Raw genomic sequence first — 26,871 nt, 5'->3', positions numbered from 1 at the left:
TTTCAGAATTGTCTTTCTGAGATAAATTACTTCTAAGGATGTCTAAGATGACTAAGATGATAGGCTATTCTCATAAAGGAGAGTTGACGAGGTTTCTTGTCTCAGAAAGAATAATCAAACTGATTCATATCTAAGCAATTTTAAAGCGAAATCCACCTGTCTGTATGATAGCTATTTTTGGGCTAATGTAAACACGTTGTAGGCAGATAATACGCGTTTGTTGACTGTGAGCTCCACAAAGGTGATTATTGAACTAGTATTTCAAATGGCCTGATTAGGTTTAAGCACGTTTTGGTACCTTTTTCTATAAATGTTTTATAAAAAGGAGTTACGATTATATTGAGGAACGTTTTAATTCGGTAAACTGGACTAAAATTTCACTCCGCTTAGTGGCTTTGAACCTTCAGTTCGTCTTCGTCAAAAATAATCACAAAAATTGAACGAGACTGAAATTGCAAAAGTCTGTTAATGACATAGCCATTTCCGCGCTTGTGGTGTTTCCTGCGTAGACAGGGTTATGATGACATATAATAATCAGTCAGAAGTTCAGGCTGGCAAAAATTAAAGACGAGCTGGCATGTCTTTCAACCCGGCCCTGATTCAGCCATTTCACTGCAAAATAATTTTGTTTTGTTGCTATTCCTCGTTCTGGGATGACGTCATTGATTTTGTATCTCGCTATCTGTGGTTCTTTCTCAAAAATGGACTTCGGAATTGTAATCTTAATCTTTAAATTAGTTTATACTGAAATAATAATGTTGTTTGGACCGTTCGGTCGCAAGCTACTTTGTTTTGAATATTGAGATATTTCTTTAGATTTGACCAGATTTCACTGCTGCAGTGAAGAAAATTCAATACAGCAACAAATTCCATTGAGATGTACAGGGAAAGCTGAATCTTGAAAATGGGTTAATTCGCTGTCTGACAGCCGAAACAACTTCAACATGAAGATTCTATGATCCATTTTTGCCAAATGTGAAAATAAAAATTGCCCGGATCAGAGAAAAGGGGACAAATTAACAGCTCAGTTCACTTCAATATGTGCTATTGTTAATGTTTAATATGGTTTCGGTTAAGTTTACTTTCTGCTTTCTTAAAGTACAGTTAGCATTAATCGTAGGAACACTATGAGTCCCCTTTAGCAAGTTTTTAAAGATTATTTGTTCGATTCTCTTTAAGGCCAAACTAGAATTTAAAACTTGAAAACAATAGCAATTAATTATCTGTGGTCCTGTATACCGGGGCGAAATATACCGCAAATAAACGCCGGGTGCTGTTTATGCGAAGAAAGCAACCGAAGCACAGAACCTATTTCTATTCTGTGACCGAAGTGAAGGTGGGAACGAGGCCAGTTTTCATCCGTGGAAGGCCTAAGGCCACGAGGTATCGAAGTATCCTGTGATTGCTTATTTTGGGAAGGAATTCAACAGATTTTTAGTTGCTTTAGGTGAAACTCAATTGTTGAACTTCTAGGTTTTTAATATTTCCAAGAAATTTGACGAAGACAGGAAGATTTTTTAATAAGGAGAAGGAATGAAGCTCTAGAACTAAAGTCGTAAGTCAAATACTTTCCTTGTATGTAACATTTGTATTTTTCACAAACGCTTTTCGCAAAAAGAATGAAATTTCTTATAAAGTATAAAGTACAATACACAGCGGTAATGAAACAGTCGAGGCAACTGCCGTCCCGCCGAGCGCTTTATCTCAAAAAATATTTTTGACTTACACTTAACACTTTGAAAATTTTGAATTCGTTTTGTTTTTGGACTGCTCTGATATTTTCTTTTTCTCTGCAGTAAATGATTATGCGCGCTTCGTTGACCAGTATTTGGTCCGAAAGGGAGTACGAAAATAGGAAATGCTTTATTTAATCATATAAACCTTTTATAGAAAAAAAAATTTACTACTTTATTGAATTCAATAGGTTGTTGATAAATTAACCATGACCTCACACCTCTTCCTCCACTTTCTGAGAACCCGGGCCCAAGGCCAGACTCAATCTTTAGTTTATGGAGTTCATGCTTATTAGTGTATGTGTATGAGGCAGCGTGTGTGGACTAGGGAACTGGCTAATGCTTTATTGCCAAACTGTGTTTTATTAATTTTTTCTCTCCACCTTATTTTGGTTTCATTCATTTGTAAAAAGTTGATTATTCGCTGTTATGCTAAGATAATTCTAAAACTTTGACCCTTTCTTTAAATGTCAACATTAGAATAGATAAAGCTATGGAACCGTTAGCTTTTCTCCCATCAAATTCTATTTTACGTGCAGTTTTTGGCCATCCCTAGATAATTATAACCTAAAATTTTTCTTGCTGCCAACTATTGTGGTGGCCTTTTTTAATGTTAACACAATCATTTAATTTTTGCCCCACTTTGAAATAAGTTTTGCTGTCCCTGGATCCAAAATTCAAATGTATTAAGTCAAACCGAATGTCGTAACCTAAAAATAGCACAACTGTCTTCTGATTCAACCTGGTAAAAGAAATGCATGCTGAAAACTTTTGTGTAAATCATTCTTTTGGCTCTATATACTTTGTTACAGTTTGAAGCTTTTAGTCCCCCTCCTCCAGAAAGTTATCCCTGGCCTTGGGCATGTAAATTTGTTGGGTATTGCACACCGAGCCAATCCCTCTAACTAAGTGGTCCTCAGAGAAAATCCACGTGTTTTTCTGGCCCAAGTATGCTAGAGTAAAACCCCTGGGCTAGAGTATGCCCACCCTGCACATTCATGCCTATCAGATCTTTAGATACCAATACATTGATACTTACTTGATGAAAAATTTTTCTCACAACAAGGCTTAATTCTCTATTAGAACTGGGCCTGGGTAAAGGTGGTAAAGACATTTAAGGTCCAATCTTCGTTAGGGAAACAAAACTTCACCTTTGGCACAATTAGCAAAAGTTGTCTCTGTTTGCTTTGGAGATTTAAACAATATTCTCCTCCCTTTGCCTCTGTCACTTCAAAGATGGTATACGACTAGACATTCTATATGAATAAAATACTTTCAAAATAAAAATGCTATAGCATAGAAAATTGCTATAAATTTTCAAACATTTTCAAATGTTGATTGCAACAAAATATATTTTGATGTTGCTTTAAGCCACCAAACTGTCAGGTGTGGTAATAAAAATTTTCAGAGGAGTACCCTCAAACCCCTTCCTTTTTACATGGCTCATCTCCCTCACCTACATCTTCATGCCTTTGATAAAATTCTGCTCTATTTGCCCTTTCATACTTCTGGCATCCGTGAACAAACTCTCTGGAGGAACAGTAGCTCAAACTGAACATGTGTACCATTGAAAATTATCAAATGGAATGGAAATGACATATTTTAAAATCCATGAAAATTATTTTTATCATCTGTTTCACCAAGATAAAATAAGATAACACTGTAGAAAACTACACAGATAAAAAAGCTCTCTTTATTTTGTCTTGATTTCACCAAAAGGTCCCTTCAATCTTTTTCAACTGCTGGTCATCAGTCCCCTTTATAATTCCAGAAGCACAGCAGGCACTTCCTTTAATCAACCTTTGCCGTAACAACCTTCAAATATTCAATCACCCTGATGAAGCCCTGTATGCTGGGGGTAATATTAGTATTTGTCCCCTTTAATTTATTTTGAAAATTTCTCTCCTTAAGAGTCTTGTCACTGTTTTGTTTTGTTCCTGAATTTTATCTTCTAATATTTGCTTTTGTTAATTCCAAATTTTTTCGCAGCTCTTGATTTCCATGTGTCAAAACATTTTCTATTACTTTTAGTCTGAGACCAACAGGATAGATAGGGATAGGATGTGGTTTGAGGCAAAGAGATTTTTCACATAAGACACGTACCCTCAAAAAAATCTGCCCCAGTTTTACCTGCAAGTTAGTTTTGCAACTCATTAACACAAATGTTTTTTAACTAATTCATTCTATTTTATACGCTCAATTATTGGGAAAAACATATTTGAAAATTGTAGCTGTTCAAATTCATCATGTGAAATATGCTTTATTTCTAAATAGGACTATGCTACAGTAAAACATCATGAATAGTGGAAAGAGGTATTTCAATGCACAAGGAAGCTTTTCAAGTAAACGAAAACCACAGCAACCTTATATGGTCGATAAAAGACTGACACCAAGAGTAAAAGAGGTATTGAAAATTTGAGTCTCTTCTGCTACCTTTTTTAAAGAAACCAGGTGTTCATTAATAGATGCAGAAGTTTGAGTCATTTCAGTTAGAAATTTGGTAAAATGGCCAGAAACTTTGACTTTGTTCATGTTTTGTGCAAAAATTTGAGGCCCCAGGAAAATTGACCATTAATAAATATTATGTAGAGTCTCATCTTAATGAAAGATGTCTTCATTTTTCTGTGCTTTTTACTCAGGTTAGTTTTTTTGTGTATAGTGTTAAGGGAAGTCTAATATTTGGGTTGTACTGTAAATGCTTAAACCCACTTAATGGGCTGAACCGAGTATAGGTGTTGCCAACATATCATTTATCATTTTGTTTTCAGTGATCATGTGTTTACTTCTTTGTCTGAAATGAGGGTTATTGTTCTGTCCAATTTGTTTCTTTTTTTTCCCAGTTCATTGAAAGCTATACCCCAGACAGCCCACCTGATGTGGATGAAGTTGTTGACTATCTACAAATGACCTTTCAGTAAGCTTGGCTAATGTTTTTTTCAATTTACTAAACCATATTCTAGTTAGAGTGTTGCTTCAACTGATTACTTATTTTGCAATTGTTCATTAGTGACAAAAAACGGAAACAAAACTTTTCATTTGAGATGAAAAGAAAGCTTAGCAAGAAAAAAAATACAGGTACAATAATTAAAAGCAAATGCAAAAATCTCTCATAATTTGGAATATATGGATGAATCTGAATTTCTTGATTTTTCATGTTTAGCATTTGCAGCATTCAGTTTAGATTTTTCTAAAGGGAAGCACTTTTCTAAAGCCTTTAAAGAAACTTGACAATTTATATTTTTTTAAAGTTTAAGTAGAGTACGCTAATAACAAAATCTTGGGACTCTGCCCACCCACCCCCGCTTTCCTAAAAATTTTGCCCCTGTTTTAAGTCACTTAAACATTTTTTGTGAATTTAGAGAATATGGCAGGAAGAAAAGAGGTGCTCTCAGACAGTCTGTGGTCAAAGTCCTTAGCTCATCACCAGGTGTTCCAGACAAACGAATCAAGATTCAGAGTGGAGCTTTCAACCCGAGCAGGTAAGAATGTCATTTTGGCTTTGCAAATCATGTCATTTCTTAAAATGTTTTTTATCTAGAGAAAATTCCCAGAAGATGTTTGTTTTGCTGTTATTTAAAGCAGTTCAATCATTCACAATAATGTGCTGAAATTTACCCTCATATTTGATTTTCACCTCCTTTCATGCATTTCCATGCTCCTCTATCTATTAACTGATATAATTCCATTTTAAAAAATCATTTAGTAAGACTCTGCTTTCCACCCATACATCATGGTTCTTTACACATACACCATACCAATACACATTTATACTTTGATATTGATTCATTTTTCCTACAGTGATGGCAGGTACAGCCATGGAAAGCTTTCACCAATAGATTTGGTTAATGATGAAAGCGAATCAAGTTCAAGTGAAGATGTAGAAGAAATCATTGAAGCAAAGGTGTCTGTTTTAAATGGAATTGTCTTATTGATTTTTCTTATGAAATTGCTTGCATATTACTTCTGCTGTGGCGTGAATTTAAATTACCATTTTATCAAATTTAAGAATATCAATAAGGTTAACTTGTAATTTCAAATACAAAATTTTGTTTTCACCTCATACCGTTGTAGTTTTTTGGATGCACCTCTTGACACTATGTCCATGTTCAAAGTAGTTTTCCAATGTAAAACTTTGTAATTAAGGAGCAAACAACATGATTTATGGGATAAATTAATTCACAACTGTTTCAAAAGAAAGCATTTTGTTAACAGTTCTTTGCAGTATTTGCCAAAATGATATTTTGAATGGTAAAAATTATAGACCTCTTAAGTGTTTGTTAACTTTTAGTAAACTCATAATGCTTGTGTTTTAATTTCTTAACAGGATACGAACATGATAAACAATTCAATGCAAATGTTGTATTCCAAAAACGTTAAAGACAGTCCAGTTGCAGCCCGACCTCAATATAATGATGAAGAAATGACCCCAGCCAAGCACTTTGATATTCCAGTTGGTCAGTAGATTTGTGTTGATATTCATTTTTGAGTTTTTTCTTTTTTGAAGGCATCATGAAAAAGCGAGAATATAAATTGCTAAAGTTTTTTTTCGTCTGAAACTTCTCAGAGTTTATAGACTTAAGGTCATGACCAATACAATAGTAAGCAGTAAATTTTTTTTCTGGTTCGGGTCGAAAGTAATGTTAGAGGAATGTTTGTCGAAAGCACTGTAATATGTTCTGTTTACACTTTTCGTTGTTATCTTCCTGAAGTTTAGCTAGTTTTCTTTTTCTTAAATGATGCTATTCCTGGAACAACATACATTGTAATTCCGTATATGCCAAATTTCGTGCAAATATTTCTAGATTTAACCACAGCCTTCTTTGAAATCGTATGGCTCTATGCACAATGTCTTATTGTTTGTGCCTTATTAAACAAGAAAAGCAATATTAAACACTTTACGCTGGAAATCGTGAGTGAATGGAGTAGCTGAAGTGCGCTTAATGGCATGACAGTGCCCATGTTTCCTTTATAATAGTATGAAGAAGTATTGATATCAATCGAGATTATAGTTTGTAAATACATTTCTTCTAAATATTTTAGCCATGTCTATGTCGAATACAATGAGTGAAAATCCAAGTGAGCCAATTGACAGCAAGAAAAAGGTTTGCTTCTCGAAGTTACATTCATTCTTTAATGTGTTCTTCTAGCTGTTGCCATGGTTAAACACAAACGTTTCCAAAGACATCATTAACATTTGTTACCTGCAGAGCCACGTGGAAAAGTTATCTCTTAGTCAAACCAGTGCCCTAGCTGACCTGAAATTTGCAAAGTTTGAGCCGATTTTTTTAAATATTCTTCATTCTTTTTAGTCAGTAAGTAGTTAAGGTAGATCAGGCTAAAACATCAAGTAGCTCTGAGGATGTCCCGCATTCCGGGGCAAAATATTTAAATATTAGAATGCTTATTCGGTGCATTGTGGTGCTCCTTACACTCGTTTATTTATCTACTTCGACCATTTGCTATTGATTCAAAGCTACTTTTCGGACAGAAAACAGCGCGTGAAGTTTGGATCAGAGTATAGTGAATGACTAGAGATCAAATCTGGTGTACTACAGGGATCAGTCCATGGCCCACTATTCTTGAATGTCTTCATTCATGATCTACTTATTGCAGTTAAAGAATCTGAAGTTTGTAACTTTGCAGATGACACAACAATTTACACGCTTGAAAAAGATGTTAAAAGGGTGGCACTGAGTCTTGAGGAAAACCTGTCCAAGCAATGTTTTTATGGCTTGAGGAAAAACCAAAAATTGTCCTTGCGAATAACAACAAATCAGTAATTTCATTCATCATTCGGTCAGACTTCGTAAAGAGGACCTTTTCATAGATTATTTAGCAGAATAACTTTCAAGCTACTTTGACTTCCTGTGGTGCGTTACAAGCTGTTGTCTATGTGCTATCTCATCCAACAGGTTTTTGACATTATGTGAAATTGTTTTGATAAATAGGTCAATCATTTATATTGCCTTTCTCCAGGAGGCAGTTTCAAATTTAATACTCTTTTTTTCTTCCATTTGCTACAAATTAATATACAATAAATTAATATAATATATTTTGGGTGACTTAAGGTAAGCCAATTTTTCAGACTACTCTTAACAACTAACACTTTGCTGCTCTAGCAACCAAGCTAGACATTCATTTCACCATCCTTTGAAATTTTCTGATAATGCAAAAAAGTATTTCATTTGTTTATAGTTCATTCGTATAATCTTTTTTGCAACGATTAATTATGCAAAATTTTGCTTGATTAATTAAATTTTTTTTGACTCGGCTTTTCAAAACAATTTTCTCAACAAATCAGACTTGATAATCTTGCTATATTAACAATGATTCAAATGTGGAATAAAGAAGTTGGTTAAGCTTATTTGTGATTTTCTGTGAATGGTATTCTTCGTTTTTGTTTAAGCAATGGAAACAAAGAGTTGTCAAAATTGACAACTGCAGATAAGACAAAATTGTTGTTTCTGTTGCAAAGCTAACAGTTGATCAGTTTTTTATAACTTTGTAGAGAAGATTTATTTGTAAATTGATTAAAAATATAGCCTTAGCTGGACTGAAGTTTGCCTTTCACCTCATTATTCCATTACGGCGCTTAACTTTCTCTTAATGCAGTTTTCTAAATAAATTCGCATGACTTTGACAGAAGCGAATCGGCAAATCATCGAAGGCGACCTGTCGCTTAGCAGTTCATCAGAGTTGAATTATGGAGCGAATGGAAGCGTATTTGCAGCAACATTTGAAGTTGAACTTTGCGCATTCTCAAAAATGAAAACCCTCAATCGCACGACTAGGGCGAATCAATTAAAATCCTGGCTTTTATGCAAATTGCATGGCTGATTTGTTGTTGTAGTAACTTCAAATGAAACACGTTGGGAATGAGCGCTATGTGTTTGTTTTGAGCTTTCCCCTCTTGCTAACAGTATATTGCTATTTCAACAAGCCTACGAGTATTACTGTTTTTTAAATTCAGTGATATGTGTTATATGTGACAGCGATGTGAAACCGCTTTAAACAATTTGCAGTTTTTCAATACTAGCCGCGTCCTCAAATGATATACTGATTGGAGCACATAATCTCTTTATTCCTTTTGCAATTGCAACTACTTCTTTCTATTTAGGTAATCGATCAGATAAAAGCTGATAATGCATCAACACCACTGCCGTCGCCGAGTCGAAACAAGGGTGGAAAATCTGACACTGAGCGGACGAAGCAGTCCAGAAACAGAAAACGAGAAGAAACTGAAATTAAGGCGAAAAAGCATGGTGATTCCAATTTTTGATAATCGCGTTGATTTTGTTTTTAATGCCAACGTATTTTATCTTGTATTAAAGTTGAGAATTACTTTCCACGCTTGGAAATGCATACGGCAAGATCTCATTTGTCGTTGTAATGAAGAATGTAGTGCTGATGACGTCAGTTGCCGTAAATGCACATTTTTAAAAAGCCTTTTTATGGAGCAAAATTTGAAAAAAGCTTTGAAAAAACAAACATTTCGAATCATACTAAGACTTTTCGTCTGACACTCTTTAGAGTATAAAGCGTCAGAACGTAGATCGAATTGTCTACGCAAGGAAAAATTTATACCCAGTTGTGGGTCGAAGTAGGTATGTATATTTCCTAATGTAGAGTGTTTGATTTATGTTTGGACGTTTTGTATCTGAAGAGTGTCAGACAAAAAGCATAAGTGTGTTTTGTAATGTCTTTTCAAAGCCATACTGCTCACTTTGTTGATAATAGCAACTTCAGTTTTCTTCGAGATTGTGATCATGATGACAATGATTATTTCTCACATCTCATAATATTTATTTCTTCTTTGCAACTATAAAACCGCCATAACCAAATGAAATCCCATCCTGCTACGATATGTGCAGCCGAAAAACTACCCTGTTCGCCTTTTATGTGACAAAGATAAAGGTGTGACACATTGAAGGGTTTTATTATTGTACCTCACCGAGTATATGGTCTAAAGAGGGCCTTTGCGAAAAATTTATAAGAAATCTTTTCTGAAAAGCAACAAATTTTGTTATTTGATTCTTAGGTACCCGAACGAAAATTCCCTAGGATGCAAGCAATGTTGTTTTTTCAAGATATGGATATATTGCTTCTGGTTGTGTTGTAAATTATGAACCACGTGTACTAAGTCTAGTTTCAACTATCGTAATATTGAATATTTGTAAACTAATTGGAAATGTTTTTCCATTTTACAGCAATCAACCCAACAGAATCAAAATTGAAACTCGCAGATATCGGAGGCTATGAGAATGCTCTTGAAGTAAGTTGAAGTATGAAATGCATATGCAAATAGCTTAACAGAGGCCTAGTCACCAATTCCTGACAGTGACAAAGAGTTTCATTACAGTGTCCAATCTAGTTACAGTATCTAATCTAATCTAGTACTGTATATGGTGACGTCACCAGGGAAGCTCGCTCTCTCATGGTATCTGTATCTTTGCCCATTTATGCCGCTTCCTTTGTTTAACACTTTTCAAAAGTAACACAGTTTTTATTTCATTCTGCGATGAACTACTTCCTGGAAGTTTCGAAACCTGTAGCCGTTTCCTTACGATTATCGACAATTTTCCGCCATAATTTGCGGCAGTTTTTGTAAAACTTGAATAAAATATATATTTGTTTTAGCAGAATAACAACTTTTATCAGACAGCAGGCGGTTGTTAATAACCTATTTAGACTAGTAACTAGTTACGTGAATAACGAGAATAATTTTCGGATTAAAGATGGATACAAACCGTGAGATTTAGATAAACCAGCTTGATTACTGTGCTATCCGCATCAAGAATTGAAATAATTATCGGTCGAATCGCTGTTCACAAACGTGGGGTTTTTGAACGATAATCAAACTTCAAAGGACTTTTTGCATCAGCTCTCTATTTTATTTTCAAATCAAATACGTAAATTCATAGCTCTTCTTTCCATGCAGGAGGTGATGAAATTGCTCTTTCATCTCAAACATCCTGAAGTGTTCCAGCGCCTTGGTGTAAAACCCCCTCGCGGATTTTTGCTTCACGGGCCCCCTGGTTGTGGAAAAACACTATTGGCAAATGCTATCGCTGGAGTAAGGCGCTCTTTCTTTCCTTCTAGAATTTATTTCTTTATCGGGGATGTTTATGTGATCTCTATTCGCTCTGGATAAGGGTATTTATGCATTGATAAAAATGTAGGTATATTTTTTACAGACAACCAATGACTTTTCAGTCCCATCACGAGTCTCGTATACGATCCATACATGAGAGAAATGCCTGTTAGCAAGGGTACTTGTCCTGGACCTACCCTGCATGGTGAGACAGGGTGGTCAGTTCCTTTCCTTGCTACCCCTAGCTCCCCTAGTGTTGTCCCTATGTATCCATTTTTTGGGCGACAGGAGAGTGTCCAAAGCATGCACCAATCATGGGTTTGACTCAGCAGCTCTACCTTTGCCTTTTTTCACTGACTTGAGGGTTTCCGACTCCTATACTAAATGCAAAATCTTCAGCTTGACAAACTCTCAGATTATAAATCGAGGGGGAAACCAAAGCGAAGTTACAACGTAACAGATATTCCGTTAGCATAAAAATATCTTTTTTAGGGTAATGAAAGTATCAGCCTAGTCTAGATAAAATGACATGTTCTTCGAAAATGTCATTATTGGCATCCATACCAAGGCAAAAAGTTGTTCGATAAAGAGATCTTGCATGGTATTATGCAGTATTTTCAAAACTGACTGTTTCAAGAATCGAAGTATTATCTCCTGACAATTTGTTTGTTTTATTCAAGCTTTCTTGGTTTGTAATCAATTTTAATATGAGCAAATCTATCCATAGGAGAATTATGAATTTTTCGTTCAAGCGTTTAGAAGAATTTCCTTTCCTTCCAAATTAATTTCTGTATTGTCCTTATCTGAAGGAGTTGCAGTTGCCCTACTACAAACTGGCAGCAACGGAAATCATTTCTGGTGTGTCTGGAGAGTCAGAAGAGAAGCTTCGAGAGCTTTTTACTGTAGCACAGGTTTTGCCTTTGTTCGAAAATTCATTACCAAGATCAAATTGTAGTTATCCCTAAGCATAACTTTGTAATTATCATAACTTTGCTAAGATCTAGACTTTTTTAATTTTACAAACATTCATTTACCCCTTAAAATTGACTCGCATACATCATCATTGCATGAAATCATCACCACGAAATGAATAAAATGATTTTGTTTTGGTATGAGTTTAGTATTCTCTTAAGATTTCGGAGCTATTAGGACCTCATTTTCCAAATAGCTAGGCCCATATGAGAGATAAACATCTAATTTTAGTTACATTTACAAATCAACATGACACTCATCTCACTAGTATCTCGCAGTTTTGAGCTAGTCTTCATAGAAACATTTCCTTGCAGTCATCTTCGCCAAGTATAATATTCCTCGACGAGGTTGATGCAATCGCCCCAAACAGAGAAAGCGCATCGAAGGAGATGGAGAGAAGAATCGTATCCCAGCTTCTTGTCTGCATGGATGGTAATAACATGTTGTGTTTCAATATTCTATCTCAATTTCGATTTCCAAGAAAAACTTTGATCGTTGTCTTTTTCTGACATTTGAGAGACGCATATCTTGTTGGGGAGACGAGCGAGCGAAAATTTTCAAATGAGTGAGGCAGCCCTCCGTCCTGGATTCAGAGAGCATGCGTAATAATAACTTCGTTCTGTGCGCATGCTCTTTGACTCCATGACGGAGGGTTGCCTCACTTTTTAAAAAACTTTCTCTTGCTCGTCTCCCCAACAATATCGTTGTCAACAGTGCTACAGCAAATAATAATTGATAGTCTTGCTTCTTTCATAGATCTTGATCAGGCTGACAGCGATGTTATGCTAATTGGAGCAACCAACAGACCGGATTCTCTTGACCCTGCTTTAAGGCGAGCAGGACGTTTTGACAGGGAAATATGTCTGGGCATCCCTGATAAGGCTGCGCGGAAAAAGTAAGTTGCAACAAGCGGTTACTATCTTGTTTCCCTTCTTAGCTACATTTTTACTGCCTTAATTGATTATTAAGTCAGAAATCAAAGCCAAAACAACGAATGTAATTGCAGTAAAGAGAAACGCTATCAATTTATACAGCTGAGATCCACTGAGCCTTGTTTTGTCCGCTTTCTTCTTTTTATTACATAGAAAATGCAAATAATGAATATACAAAGCAATGACCAATTCAAAAGTTCTGAAAATGGATGTGTTGTTTATGTAGAGAACCCCTTAAGAAGCCCTCTCCTTCAATTATCAATTAGTGGGGGCACCCCTCCCCTCTTAAGCTTTTACCTTCAAAATCGACAAATGCCAATATATCAGGCCAGTCACCTAGAGTTTCATTTTGTAGTAATCTTGCTTTGCAATTCAAGTTAGCGAAGCAAAGTTAAGCTACTTTAGAATGCTTCCTTATATTCAGGGATAGTAATCATTTACCACTGAAGCACAGTAAAGCAACCATGTTTAATTAATACGTGAAAATCTAATATCGCCATTAAACGCGCTGCCTTTTTACTTCAGGATTTTGGAAGTTGTTTGCAATGGACTGCGGTTATCGGCTACCTTTGATTACGAAAATATTGCTTCACTAACACCCGGCTTTGTTGGAGCAGATCTCGTCTCGTTGACCAGGGAAGCAGCCATGTTTGCTGTGCAAAGGTCTTTGTGCGAATTTGTTTGCTTCATATACCGTTATATATTTATTCATATACCGTTATATTAATTAAGAAACTGTTCATTGCAGCTTGTGATGGGATTTAGTATCTTGTTCAGTATGTTTAATCTTTATTTTTATCTATTAAGCTGATAGCTTGTTTTTTATAAATTTAGATATCTTACGCTGTTATAATGCCTATTTTTTGGTTAACTTTTTAATTTTTTATTTTTGGCTGTTTTTGCAAGAGCATGTAAGTCATCGATATTTGCTGACAAACACCACTTTTACACAAAAATATCAACTTTCGTAACATCACAAATACTGATCTACTAAAAAACCTAAATTTCACTAATTTGAACAAAAAAGGCAAAATATTTTGAACCACTGAAACTCTTCCTTTTAACTCGTATACGAGACTCCTCAACTCGTAGACTCTTCAACTCGTATACGAGAATACACAATTTGCTGTTTGCTATCCAATGCCGTTTGTGAAGAACGCTTTGCAGCAAATGCTCTTCATTCGCAGGATTTTCGAGAAGATAGAACGAAAAATGACATCATCCATTACAAACGCTGATGCCTCGCAAACTGAAAGAGAACTTCCAATTGACGAGGTAACTCATCAGAAACAAAATTATTTTTCTTTGTTTCTATCATCATCATTTTAACTAACGGATCATGGAGTGAAATATTTTGACACATATGCAAAAGTTTCAGATCTTAAACAATTTTTGTCGTTATCTCTTGAAGGTTTGATGTTTTGCTTGTTTATTTTGTTCTGTATATTACGGCTGCAAGAGGAAGCCCTTGAAGTTTGTCAGCCAGATATCATTGCTAGCTAAAAGAGTGCATTCCTGAAATTGTTATATTTTCGCTGCTCTAATGTATGATTTTTGTTGCAACAGGCTGCGACTTCAACGACCGAAGAGACGAGGAAACTGAACGGTACGTTCTTGTAAAAAAAGTTAGATCAACCTAGGACTGTTTTTTCTGCTTTCTTTTACAGTTCTGCAGTGTTTTCTGGTGTCTTTTTGCATCTTTTTTACTTTCAATTTCAGCATTAGCCTGGCTCAGGGGCGATTCTACCATAACAATGGAGGAGCTGGAAAATTTTTTCATTGAATCGCACGATTTCAAGGTAACTGATAGACGATTTAAAGTTCTCAACGTTTTTTGTTACACAATGCCTGAGATAGCTAGCAGCTTTAAGACATCAGTATAGGTACCAAACTGCCTTTAAGAATAGAGACACTTCCAAATAATGGTACGTTAAAGCTATTCAACGTGCCTAAGAATATACGGACTTAGTTTGAAAGAAATGTCACCCCGCATCCTGAAAGGATCGTTTCGCTTAGAAATATTTGAAGAACTTTAGATAATAAATATATTTTATTTGAAAATTCCAGAAACTGGAAAATGTTCTTAAACCTGATTGCCATTGTCGGTTTCTGTTCATTTAAAGCTTTTCAAGTGAAATCTCTGTGTTTGCCATATTGAAGCCTCCTCATTTTTCTAATTTCTGCGTCTATACTGCAGCGTGCTCTAGGCACTGTGCAACCATCGGCGAAACGAGAGGGCTTTGCAACTGTCCCAGATGTGACCTGGAATGACATTGGGGCTTTAGAAGACATTAGAGATGAATTAACGCTGGCTATTCTGGTATGAACCAATCACATTGAATTAGACAATCATCTAAATACTTTTTCATTCAATATTATGGTTAGAAAATAACATGGTATTGTTGAAAAACGGAACTGAAGCTTTTTTCTCAGCCGCTATATTTCAGACTACATATTGTGCCAGCAGCTGAATGGAAATTTCTATCAAGATGTTGATCAATAGAATGGGGGTATTTGATTGGTTCTTTGTTTTCAACCAATCAGCAACCACTATTGCTAAGCTATTTCTATCTGTAAAGGGTAACAAAAAAGCAAGAAACCGAGAAAGTAGCCTTGTTGCATCCCACTGCCTCTGCACGAATTATACTCAGACATTCTTCGCATTCAATAATCAGGGTCTGTAGCTTCAACTTGAGCCGTCTTAGATGCCAGTGAAAAAAATAGACCAAAATTGTGATAAGCCTTCCTATTACCATGTTTTTCATTCTAGGCACCTGTCAGGCATTACGATAAGTTTGCATCGCTTGGTATCGTGAGCCCTCCAGGCATTCTTCTGGCAGGACCTCCAGGCTGTGGCAAGACTTTATTAGCTAAGGTGAATGGTAAACGTCTTTGTTTCCACATGACTACATGAAATGATTACGATCGTGATTTACTACTTTTGTCAAGGTAACTTAAATTGGTCGGTTCTCTTGGTCTCAATGAATAAAAACTTTCAACAGCACATTTTCATCTATGCAACCAGTGTGTTCTTTTTTACAGGCTATAGCAAATGAAGCTGGAATTAACTTCATTTCAGTCAAAGGACCAGAGTTGCTGAACATGGTAACTTCTACAAGCAATATTGCTTTTTTTAAGAATTATAATTTGTCTTACGTTGCTAATGCTTCTGTCACGCTTTAGCAATTGGTGATATACATATATTTGCAGACAGATAAACACACTATTGAAATTAAGGTTTCAGTTTGTTTGTGTTTATTTTGCTACAGTAGAGGTCTCTGATATTTAATCAAAATTCTACAATTTTCAATTGGATGCATTAATACCAAGCCAATTGTATCTTTTTTAGTACGTTGGAGAGAGTGAGCGAGCTGTGCGTCAAGTATTCCAAAGGGCGCGAAACTCAGCACCTTGCGTGATTTTCTTTGATGAAATCGATGCACTTTGTCCCAAAAGGTCAGGTACAAGCGAGGTTCGTGGTAGCTTAATTTTCTGCATTCTATCAAGATATTTCACACATTTATTTCATTTGAGCAGATTATGTGAGTATTTCTTGCTTTATCAAAGACTGAATTTTGCTCAGAGCAGTTTTCTCCCTTCTTGACCACTCCACAAACGGTCTGCTGTTGTGCCTTAGATGCTGCTATAGCTTCCTGAAGTAATATATACATGAAATACTTTCTTGTCTGTACTTCAGAAGAATCCTATGTTTTTCAAATCTGTTGAATTGCTTTAAAGGTAATGTGTCCAACTAAAGCAAGCAACTCTGCAAGAAACATGTGATTTTTCATGTCATCGCCCCAGCCATTACGGTCGCTCTGTTTATTTACACTGCTGCCAAACTAGCTTTTCATGTTAGCAGTTTTGCATCGCAAGAATACTGACCAATCGCAAGCCGTTATTTTGATGTTACTTGACAAGTCCTTTTATATGGACACATTACCTTCAAAGTTATCTCGATTTGCAGTTGTCTGCACCATCTGGCCCTTGCAGGCCTGAAATTGTTTCCTTATTTGTAACTTCCTAAAAATTTTATTCCCAGAAACTGCAAATGCCTCTAGCTTTATAATTTGTGTTTTCGTATGGACGTGGCCAAATCCACTTTTAATCAGTATCATAGTAGCGTAAAACAGTAGCCATAGTCATTGATCATTCTCTACTTTGTAACCTTAGTCTAGTGCGAGCTCAAGGGTTGTCAATCAACTTCTCACTGAAATGGACGGGCTTGTTGCAAGGAAGCAGGTATTTCTAATGGGAGCAACCAACAGGCCTGGTATGTTTTGTCATCTAGAGTTGATGTAGCATTTCGTGGTTGATACTATGTGTAATGAAATATTGCCAATATTCAATCCCATCAAATGGATGTATTCCCTTAAACATAAATGTGATATTTGCTATTTGTGATAAAAACATCAGTGCGAGACTAATAGATGCTTAATCTTAACATTTTTAAACCAGATTTTGATCGATTTTTCCTTTGATAAAAGCTATTGGCTATATGATGTTGATTTTCGTTTCTGGAAAACGGGAAAGGTTGACATGATTACACAATAAAAATCTTTTGGAACAGTAATCAAATATGAAAATGGTCTCAAAACGCTAATTTAGTCTGCGTGTATTTACGATCTTTTTCAGATATTATCGATCCTGCCATTCTTCGCCCTGGTCGTCTTGATAAAATACTTTATGTTGGTCTCCCAAGTCCAGAGGATCGTCTTAAGATTTTGCAAACAGTCACCAAAGTATGTATTCGTTTTTTTGCAATTTGAGAATTTATTTGTACCAAACGAATTTTTCAAGCCATTAGCAACTGTAGGAGCCTCTGCCCTTCCTGATTTTTCAAGTTTTGTTCGCCCTGTTGACTTTGCTCCCAGTTCAACTCTGTGCATTGTGCGTTGCCTTCAGCTTGAGATTCCAAAACCCTAAACCAACCTAAAATTCTCTAGTAACCAATGATGTTTTAAAAAGTTCCATCTGATAAACAAACTGCACTATATACTCTCCATCGACACGGTCTGTTTAATCAAGAATGCTGTTGACTGTTTAGGTAAAACTATGTCAAAAAGCAGATTATGTGTAGGTTCAATGCCGATTGGCAAATTGCTTGCCAGAGTTCGAAGTTAAAGATTACTGTCTGTAGGCTTGACATTTTACTATTTTAACGTAATTGAACTGACAGGCAACATAGGAATGAATCCGATATTGTAAAGCAAATTGTTTTGTTTCTAAATGAAATGCATACTACGTTAGAGATTAGGGGGTGATGGTCAGAGGAGCTTCACGTTTTTAAAAATGCTGATCGAGTGAAAGAGATAACTATAAATTATCAAAAATTACCGCAATAACAGATCAGACAGGAGTTTAAAATAGGTTCTTAGAAAAAGGAATTGCCTTTTGTTCTAAAGATTGTCTAAAGTTTTAAAGTTTTATTTTGTTTTAGTTGGGCACCCATCCAAAGTTATCAGAGGATGTTAATCTGGAAAACATTGCCCATGATCCTCGGGGTGAAAGATACAGGTAGTATTTATTTTGTGCTTAATAACTACTGAATTGTTTCTAGCAATAACAAAAACTGCTGTTGGTAGAGCTATAATTATTTTTTGACCTGCGGAAATTCATGAGATCTTGGTTTTATTCTCTTGTTTAAGAGTTTTTACTTGTGTTATCTTGTTTAACCTTGCAAGAACAAAATACGTGATATTTTCGCACTCTTATTAAAAATGCTTCATATGGTATTTCCCCTATTGTCCGCATTTGTCACACATGGCCATAGACATTACCTATGAGTGACCTTTTGGTTGAACAAGCCAATCAGGGTGAGGGATTCTGCACGTAAATGGTTATTGCATCACATTAAATGCATTTGAGTAAAAGCAGCAAAGTCGTGCACACAAACTGCCTTTGAATGTGTACGCACATGTAGGTAAAAGGAAGAGCAGTTGGAATGGTAATCGAAAATAGTCGATCCGTGGTTTGTTTTAATCACGAAGCTATTTCATGAAAAATTCCTGATTAGGTATAAATTTCAACCAGGTTAAAGGGAAGACTTTTTTTTCTATGACGAATTGAATAATCCATAGTTTCTTTGGCTTCACGCTTGCATTGCGATTTTGAGGTTGGCTATATTATTGCACAAGGACCCACATCATTTAATTGAAAGAATCTTTCGTAAGGAAAGGATAGAAGAAGAACAACATTTATTGGTAGAGCCCATGTAACAGTTTTGGAATTTATCTACATAAACATGAAAAACCGCTTCTCTGTAGACAGAAGGAGCTCGTTTTCACCTTAGGACTCAGGCAAGCGGAATTGATTGGGCAAACTCAACAGTCATGTGCTCGCGTTTCTGATTGGCCTTTTTCGATCCACAACTGGATATTATATTTCCTAGCGTAGAGTTTTCGATCTATGTTCTGACGTTTTATATCCTGAAAGAGTGTCAGATGAAGAGCTTATGTGTGACTGAAAATGTTTGCTTTTTTAAAGACATTTTTATAAGTTGAATTTCCTTTTTCACGAAGTGGAGCTGATATTGCAGCCTTGGTTCGAGAGGCATCTGTCCAAGCTTTAAAGGAGCATATGAGAAATGAAGATTCGGTCAGAGAAAATCCTGGACCGATTGAAGTAAATAAATGTCATTTTGAAGCTGCATTCAATAAACTACGGCCATCCATTACATTAGAGGTAGGAAAAGTTTGTCTTTACTTACTGTAAGATCGTTAAAACATCCAAGAAACAGAGTTAACGATTGATAAACTGTTTTCAGTGGTTCTGTATCAATATATGCTGCAATCGCCTTGTAAAACTGCGATGTACACTTCCTACGAGAATAGACAGAAACGGAAAATATTTTTGAAGATGCATTGTATTTTTAGTCCAATCGGTAAGGCTTATTCCCTGGACTGCAACTATTATTACATCCTTTTGTGAAATTCTCTTCTCCACATTTCCTTTGGTTTCCTATGAAACAAGCATTAGTTTTTGATCAAATTAATACTCATTATAGTCTTATGAAACGTAGCAATTGGTTATTTGTCCACTTCCCCAACGTATTTTCTTCGCAGAGCCAAAGTTGGTATCAGAAGTTAAAGGGAAAATATGGAGTGTGATGTACGACATTATTGGCGCAAAATGTTTTGTTTCTTGTTGTTTTGTGTATTTTTAATGGACGGTCGAGTAAGCTGATACAACGAACATCAGCTGTCTATCAGTCAAAACTGGTTTAGGAAATTTTTAAACCTAAACGTGTTTAACCGACATAGAGGATAGCAATGAAAAATTTATTATTTGGTTTTAAAAATTTCGTATGTTTCAGAAATGATTTTCTTGATGGTATACTTATCTTTTTCTGATTACCTTCACGGATGATGAATTATATGTAACTTACGTTACTCAGAAATTCTCGTATTATCACATTATTACCAACTCAACTAGATGTTAAGCGAATAGCATCTTCAGTCGATGTGGACTCAAAATTATTATGAACAGTAAGTTAATTGATGGGACTCATTGTCACATTGTCTAGGCACTTAATAGTTTACTGCAAATATCTAAATAATGAAAACAGGCAATTGTGTTGTTTTGGCAACTGTCGAAAATCTCTGATATCCTTGCACCAATTTATTTATCTGTAGGTGCAAACCGTTGATGTTTCTAGTCATAAGCTTGAAATGGGATAGAAAAGGACATCAGACTTTGCTGTCTTTAGAAAAAGGAAGTTATAAAGACAGATAGGCGTAGGGAGTGGACAGTAATGCCGTACTTTAAAGAAAATGCCAGAAGTTCTAGATAGCTTCTTACAGAGCTCAGCTGTGTGGTGCTTCCAAGAAAGGTGCTCATCCATTTGTACTCCTAAGAACTTCACATATTCTGTTTTTTATGTCGAATATCATGCTTACCAATTTTAAGCCTGACGTCCCCTGTCAATTTCTTTAAGGGGGAAATGAAACAGTAAAAAGTTTGTTTTTTCTATGTAAAGAACACGTTTGTTCGTGTTTGATGTTTCTAGCCATAAGCTGGTAATAAGATAAAAATTACATCGTACTTTGACTGTCTGTAATAGTAGAAGAAATTTTAAGGATGAAGTCAGTCCAGTATGTATTCTTCGTAGATTCCAAAAATGCATTTGCCTCTGTAAATCTCATTTTATTAATTAAAATTATACTTGATAAGGGAGTTTCAGGTAAATTTCATAAGATAATTTCAACACTACATTTTAAAATGAAATCGTGCACAAAATAAATGCTGGGTTTACAGGACTTTCCGCTTGCAGCCATGGTGTAAGACAAGGTTGTATTCTAAGCCTTATGCTTTTTGCAAAGTTTTTGAAGAAGTCAAATGAGTTAATGTGTTTGATGCTAATTTTTTTTGTGAAACTGCGGATGATATCTAGACCCAACTATACGATTTGAATGTGCTAAACTAATGGTATTTAAGAAAAACTAACAAAGATCTAAGATTGCACTAAAATTTTATGTGATGATAATGCCCTTTTAAAATTCGACTAGAAGCAGTCCTTTGGATTGATTGGTCCATCGTTTTTAAATGAAAATGAGATAAAGATTAAAATGAAACAATGAAAAGATCCCTAGCATCTCCTATGAAAGAAATTATATGTAGAAAGGAATTATCTGCATTGCTTACTATAGCTTTTTGATAGAAATATAAGGTTTCGACGAGTGGCCCATCCTTAGACGTTTACATCTTTCTGCTTGTAAATGCATGCTTGGGATTAAATCCTTTGATATTATCGAGAGATTAAATAAATCTGGTAAAAAGGCACACCCTTGTCGTACTCATCTTGGAATGTTAGTAAACTTACTAACCTCTCCATCAATTTTTACAGCAGCCGTCTGTACCCAGCAAAGGATTTAATAAGTTTTAGATCTTTTCCATCAATACCTAGATGTTCCAACATATCCATTAGGTCTTCATGTCTAACTTTGTCGAATGCTTTCGTAAAGCCGACGAAACAAACGTGTAGCTTTCCCTGCATTTCAATGGCGCGATCACTTAGCATTCTTAAGATGAAATTCCTTGTGCACCTCCACAAATCCCTATTGTTCTGCACTTTTTTCGGATTATATACTTCTTCTTGCTCTTTGCATTTAAACACGTAGTATTATTTTCAGAACTTGACTCATCAAACTGATTTTACGATGGAATTCACATTCAGTTGCTGCTGGCTTTTTTATAATGCTATGAATCAGCGCCGTAAATCTGTCATGTCAATTGGGGGGGGGTCAGCAGAGCGAATGAATATAAACTGTGCAGTGAGTGTGTTAATGAAACAGTTTGGGTGGCAAACGACTTAAAAAACCAAAAAGATTTTTAGATTTACTACGGTTTTTTCTGCCCTATAGAAGGTATTTACGTTGACTTTTTTTATAGTTGAGTTGATAACATTTTTCAGAGACAGCTTGAATAGATTAAACCTGGGGGGCTGAGAATAACATTAAGTGATGTAGGAGGACCCACCATGGTTGGGGCCGACGTGAAAGGAAATTTTTGAAATCATACCTTCTAAATAGCTAGAAAAGCATCTCCCAGATGAATATTTCAGTATTTCGCTAGTGTCACATATAATATTTGTGATGCTCGTTTAACGTTGAGTGCCAAAATCTTCTAGCGCTTCCATCATTTCTACTACGATGTCGTCCGGGCCAGCGGCTTTTGTTCTGTTTAATTTTCTTAACTGCTGCGACTCTTATTTCCGATTCTAATATTTTGGGACCAACCATGTTTTTGGATTTGGCCCTCTTTCGTCTGTGAATGGATCTTTGAGGTATTCAGACCAGCTATATTTATAATCATAATGGTTGTTTGTTCGGTATAGGTAAATGTTTTGTTCTATTTCTGAACACATGTTTTCTAGCCATGCTTCTTCTGCTTTTCTACATTTTTGTTGTAGAAAAATTTGTGTCTATCTCTGTATCTTCGGCACTTAAAAGAAAAGAGAACTTTCAATGGAAAGAAACAAAAATATGTTGAAATAATGGCTATGATAAAAACTAAAACTTCCGTTATTCGTATAAGTTCAATTTTATTGTATAAGACGTGTGTGGGTATAAAAGCTTAAGCACATGTTGCAAAATTTTTGCTTTTTTCAAAGTTATTTCCTACTTTTAATTTTTGGAACCTTGCTTGTATTGAACCCAATGCAATTTATATTGCTCGTCTCCCTGTGAAGAAATCATTTGTGGAGAAGCCAAAGATGACAAGATGGCGGATACATTCACAAACATTTGCTCCGTTGGGCAGCAAGCGGGCTCGGTTGGTGGCCCTGTCCAAAGGTCGACGAAAGCTGAGCAGTGTAATTATGATTTATTAGATCTCCGTTAGGTTTTCTGAAGAAATTAATTTATGTAACTCCAAGAAAGGCGATTATGATATAGTTCTACTGGACAGAAATTGATGCTCCTCCCATCCTTTCGACTAAAGCTGGTCCTTCAACCCTCCCAACAAAACAACAGATCCTCTAGTTGACAGAGTATATTTCCATAGTGAAGAGGTCAATCAGTGTATAATTTTAAATACGGCTCCGGTGGGGTATATAATGCAGCAGTTCTGCACCTTTAAAAATTGTTTATGAAAACATTTCAAACATATCTTTGAACATAGAATGTGCCAGGTAGATCAACATGGTGAAGAGAGATGTTAGATCCATAAAAACCTTTCAATTTGAACTTCAATTTTATTGATTCTTCCCAAAATAATTTCAGTGCCACCAATGTTGGCTTGCATATGTTCGATATTTCAGTCAAGGAATTAACAATGTCTTTAATTCAAAACGTTTTAATATTCATATTTGGTATTCATATTTGATGCTTTGTTGGACTGGTGGGATATTTGTCCTAGTGGGCCCTTTTTCTGGTCCCAGTGGACCTATTTGAATTCTCACTATTTGAAAATTGACAGAGTATATTCAAACATTTGAATTCTCACTATTCGAAAATCCTTAAAAATTAGCATGAAGACTATGTTTGGCTTGAAATTTGTGAGCAGTGCCAAAATGCACACATATTCCAATGAGCTCCTTAAAGTCATTAGATTTTGAGTTATGTGTGTTACTTAAGAGATCTTTACGAGAGCCTTGGTGCAATCTGAAATTTCAGAAACAAGTTTTTGAAGCCTTTTTGAAGCTGAGTTGTTTCTGGTCATATAAATAACAATAATAGAATGTCCTTCTGCCCTCAAGATCACCGTATGTTCAGAGGAGTTCCAAGCGATGTAAATGGTTGTCAGAAAAACTTTTTGTTCTTATGTAAGGTCCGATACAATTTAGCATCAAACTTGGACACCCCAAGGTGCTCTTTTTGCAGTCCCTACCCCTTGCAGCACCATGAAGCTCCTGGTGCCTCTGCTTCTAATTAGTGCCAGGATGGCTCAGTGGTTAAGGCTGCAGACTACAGATCCAAGGGTCACAAGTTGTGGTCACATCAAGAGGAAGGAACAGGACACCGCTCAATAGCATAGATTCTCAATGTCCTTAAAAACTACCTTTGAATGCTAGGTAGATACATATACAAAAAGTACCTAAATATACAAATTGTACTTTTCAAGGAAAACTGAGCAAAAACTTGAATCATTGCTGCAGTATATAACCTCAATTGTTTTAATGCTTTCATGTCATCTTTTTAGATTGTCTACAGGCTCTATGACTCTCTCTACAACAACTTTCTAACAATCAGATTTTAAGATTTTGTCTTTAAAATCATTGGAAAACCTGTTGTATCTTTGAGAGAAATCTCAAATAATCTTCATGAATGTGGCATCACTCTCTCTTAGTCATCATGTAGCGTTGTAGCAGCCATATCAAACAAGCAAAGCAGTTTAGTGTGGAATAGAAACTATCAATTAACTCTCTGACATCATCACAGACAGTTGCAGATGAGGTGTTTTCATCACCTTTTTACATCACAGATAGTTGATCCAGAAAGTCAAATTTTTTTTATTATTGTTAGACAGCAGCAGTAATGGTCTATGATGATGATCGCCGAAAATGAAAAACTGACCTTTTTTCATTTGGTGCAATTGGCCTGCGATTATCACAGACATTGTTCTGCGATGATCACCTTATAATTAAACCACATGAAAACCAGCCTTTACTTAATCTATTTGCTAACAAATATAATTTTGTAACTTATGTTAGTTTGCTGATCAAGCACATTTTCGTACATTTAAAAGTCTCATGTCATATTGGTTTTTTTATTTTTGCATATGAAGACATTTAATATGTGATTTGTTATGTGAAGATATGTAATTCATAAGAACAAAGACATACCAAGAAACTTTTGTTGCTGACATCTGTATTGGGAAAGGTAGAGCAACATCTGCAATATTGGCAAAAATGCTGAGACACTTGCAAAAAAGAAGCTACTTACAAATCACTAACCCCCCTTCCCCTTAAAGCAATGTTGTGGTTGGATTGGTAACCAATGTAGTAATCCCCACTTATTCCGAAACCATCTTAACCAACATTGATCCCAGGTGGAAGGGGTTTTAGGACACCAGCACATATAATATGAAGATATACCATATAACACATAAATTCCTTCCTTCGTTCAAATGTCTCAGCTATTTTTTGCCAAGATTGTCTGATATGGTTGTCAAAATGTATCAAAACACTTGGGGTTTTTGAAAACTCCAAGCATAGATAAAAATTAGGAAAACCAAACATTTGAAAAGCATATTACTCCATATTTTCTTACTTTATGGTGATGCTTTTAATATTTAAAGAAAGAGGATAATTTGTCATGATTACAAAGTAAGATCTATGGTGCAATGCTCTCAACAGAGACCCTTAGTAACTTTCCAGAGAGCAGTAAAGTTAACTTCTTTTTAGTTCTACTCATTGAAACTTCCAGAAATCATTTTCTCCTTCCCCCAAAAACAGCAGGCAAGTTTGAAAAAACAAAAAAAACAAAATGCAGTATTTTGATATTTATAACTGACATTTCTGAATTCAAAAATGTAAAAAATTTCCTCCCTTCTTTGGCGATGTGACTTTTTTAGCTATCTGTCTGATTCCTTCATGCATTTCAATTTTGCCGTAATTAAAGCTTGCTGATATTTATATTTGTTTCCATGTCATGGTTTAATCATGTCATCTTTTTTTGTTTTGCCTTAAGTTTATGGAAAGATGAAAGTTTTCAATGATCAGATCCGAAGAATTATTGACCATGATGAAAGAATGCCTTCTGGAACTGATGTATCAAATGTATTGAAATACTTTCAACATACTCTGCTTGGGTAAGGTGCTTTCAGTCTGTGTTGTTGTTTCATTGTAGATTTAAGGCTCCATTCCACAGAATTTAGCAATTTTGTCAAGTATTAATCATTTTGTATGTTTGTATGGCCATGGCAGGAGTAGTGCATGACTCTAGTTTAAAGTAGATATCTGTTACAATCTATCAATTTTGTTGTGATTTATTTTGATTCTGCAGATGGATAAAAGAAAGTCAAAATTACTTTGATGAAGACTCAAGGCAATTTAGCAGGCTTGAACATCCATCTGTTGACTATGATGTGTTGTGTGCAATGCTGTTGCAATCGCTCAAGGAAGCAAAAGAAATAGCTGTCGAAAAACAAGGTATGAAGCTAATTTTCGTTTTTCAGTTGCATGTCATGTTAATGATTGGTAGATAAGTATTGATAGCTTACTTTTGCAGTTTATCAGGCCAGTGCTTGAATATTTAAGCAATTGGTCACATTGCATAATTTTAAAACGGGAGTCACTGGAGATTGGGATCAAAAGTTTAGAATGCATCTAAAAGAATATCTTATCATGAAAAAATACATGAAAGGGTTTAATTGAAGGTATTAAGAAATAATTTCATAACTTATACAAGAAAGATAAATTATTAATATATATTTTAAAGTGTTTTACCCATGTTTGATTTTGTATAACTTCATTTGCTTTCTTAGAATATGAAAAAGAATTGTGACAGAGGTTTTTTAAAAAAAATTGCACCATACACATCCAACCATGCTTAATTCATTCTTTCTTTATTTTGAGCATTGTTTTGGTGACATTGACAATGTAGTATCTTATTATTAGGCAGGCAGTCAGTTGTGTTACATTGCTGCCTCCCAACCTGCTTGAGCTGAACCATTAACTGCCTAATCTTAAAGAAACATCCCA

The 26,871-nt window shown here is 35.4% G+C and overlaps 2 protein-coding genes across 3 annotated transcripts in view; both read left to right on the top strand.

The window, feature by feature from the left end:
- Positions 1–102: 102 nt before the first annotated feature.
- LOC135694621 (nuclear valosin-containing protein-like) lies at positions 103–20,515 on the top strand. Of its 2 annotated transcripts, XM_065213450.2 has the most exons (27): positions 103–1,555; positions 4,008–4,137; positions 4,574–4,647; positions 5,093–5,212; positions 5,532–5,634; positions 6,058–6,187; positions 6,774–6,835; positions 8,851–8,995; positions 9,941–10,005; positions 10,672–10,806; positions 11,634–11,735; positions 12,111–12,228; positions 12,553–12,691; positions 13,254–13,391; positions 13,916–14,003; positions 14,295–14,334; positions 14,448–14,527; positions 14,926–15,048; positions 15,499–15,603; positions 15,771–15,833; positions 16,078–16,200; positions 16,902–17,001; positions 17,364–17,470; positions 18,169–18,245; positions 19,250–19,412; positions 19,793–19,838; positions 20,363–20,515. In XM_065213450.2, the coding sequence occupies exons 2-26, from the start codon at positions 4,030–4,032 to the stop codon at positions 19,835–19,837; spliced, it is 2,553 nt and encodes an 850-aa protein (XP_065069522.2). In that variant the 5' UTR covers positions 103–1,555; positions 4,008–4,029; the 3' UTR covers position 19,838; positions 20,363–20,515. The 2 variants fall into 2 exon arrangements, with proteins under 2 accessions (XP_065069522.2, XP_065069516.2); XM_065213444.2 differs by lacking the exon at positions 20,363–20,515 and having other exon boundaries at positions 19,793–20,063.
- Positions 20,516–22,806: 2,291 nt separating this feature from the next.
- The window catches only part of LOC135694611 (protein unc-79 homolog), a 29,282-nt gene continuing 25,217 nt past the window's right edge, over positions 22,807–26,871 (top strand). Inside the window, exons 1-3 of the mRNA XM_065213433.2 lie at positions 22,807–23,040; positions 25,859–25,979; positions 26,174–26,319. Coding sequence (XP_065069505.2) covers positions 22,950–23,040; positions 25,859–25,979; positions 26,174–26,319 — 358 coding nt within the window. The 5' untranslated portion in view covers positions 22,807–22,949. The remainder of the gene's footprint in view (positions 23,041–25,858; positions 25,980–26,173; positions 26,320–26,871) is intronic.

This window comes from Rhopilema esculentum, chromosome 10, assembly GCF_057945365.1.
Source record: "Rhopilema esculentum isolate cy_ngs chromosome 10, ASM5794536v1, whole genome shotgun sequence".
NCBI classification, from domain to species: Eukaryota; Metazoa; Cnidaria; class Scyphozoa; order Rhizostomeae; family Rhizostomatidae; genus Rhopilema; species Rhopilema esculentum.
This window is presented reverse-complemented; position numbering and strand designations above follow the sequence as displayed.

Bases quoted from the DNA above. Each gene is read 5' to 3' on its own strand.
- LOC135694621 (XM_065213450.2), top strand. From the start codon at position 4,030: ATGAATAGTGGAAAGAGGTATTTCAATGCACAAGGAAGCTTTTCAAGT. The intron at 6,188-6,773 runs GTCAGTAGATTT...TAAATATTTTAG, and splicing joins GCACTTTGATATTCCAGTTG to CCATGTCTATGTCGAATACA. The intron at 12,229-12,552 runs GTAATAACATGT...CTTCTTTCATAG, and splicing joins GCTTCTTGTCTGCATGGATG to ATCTTGATCAGGCTGACAGC.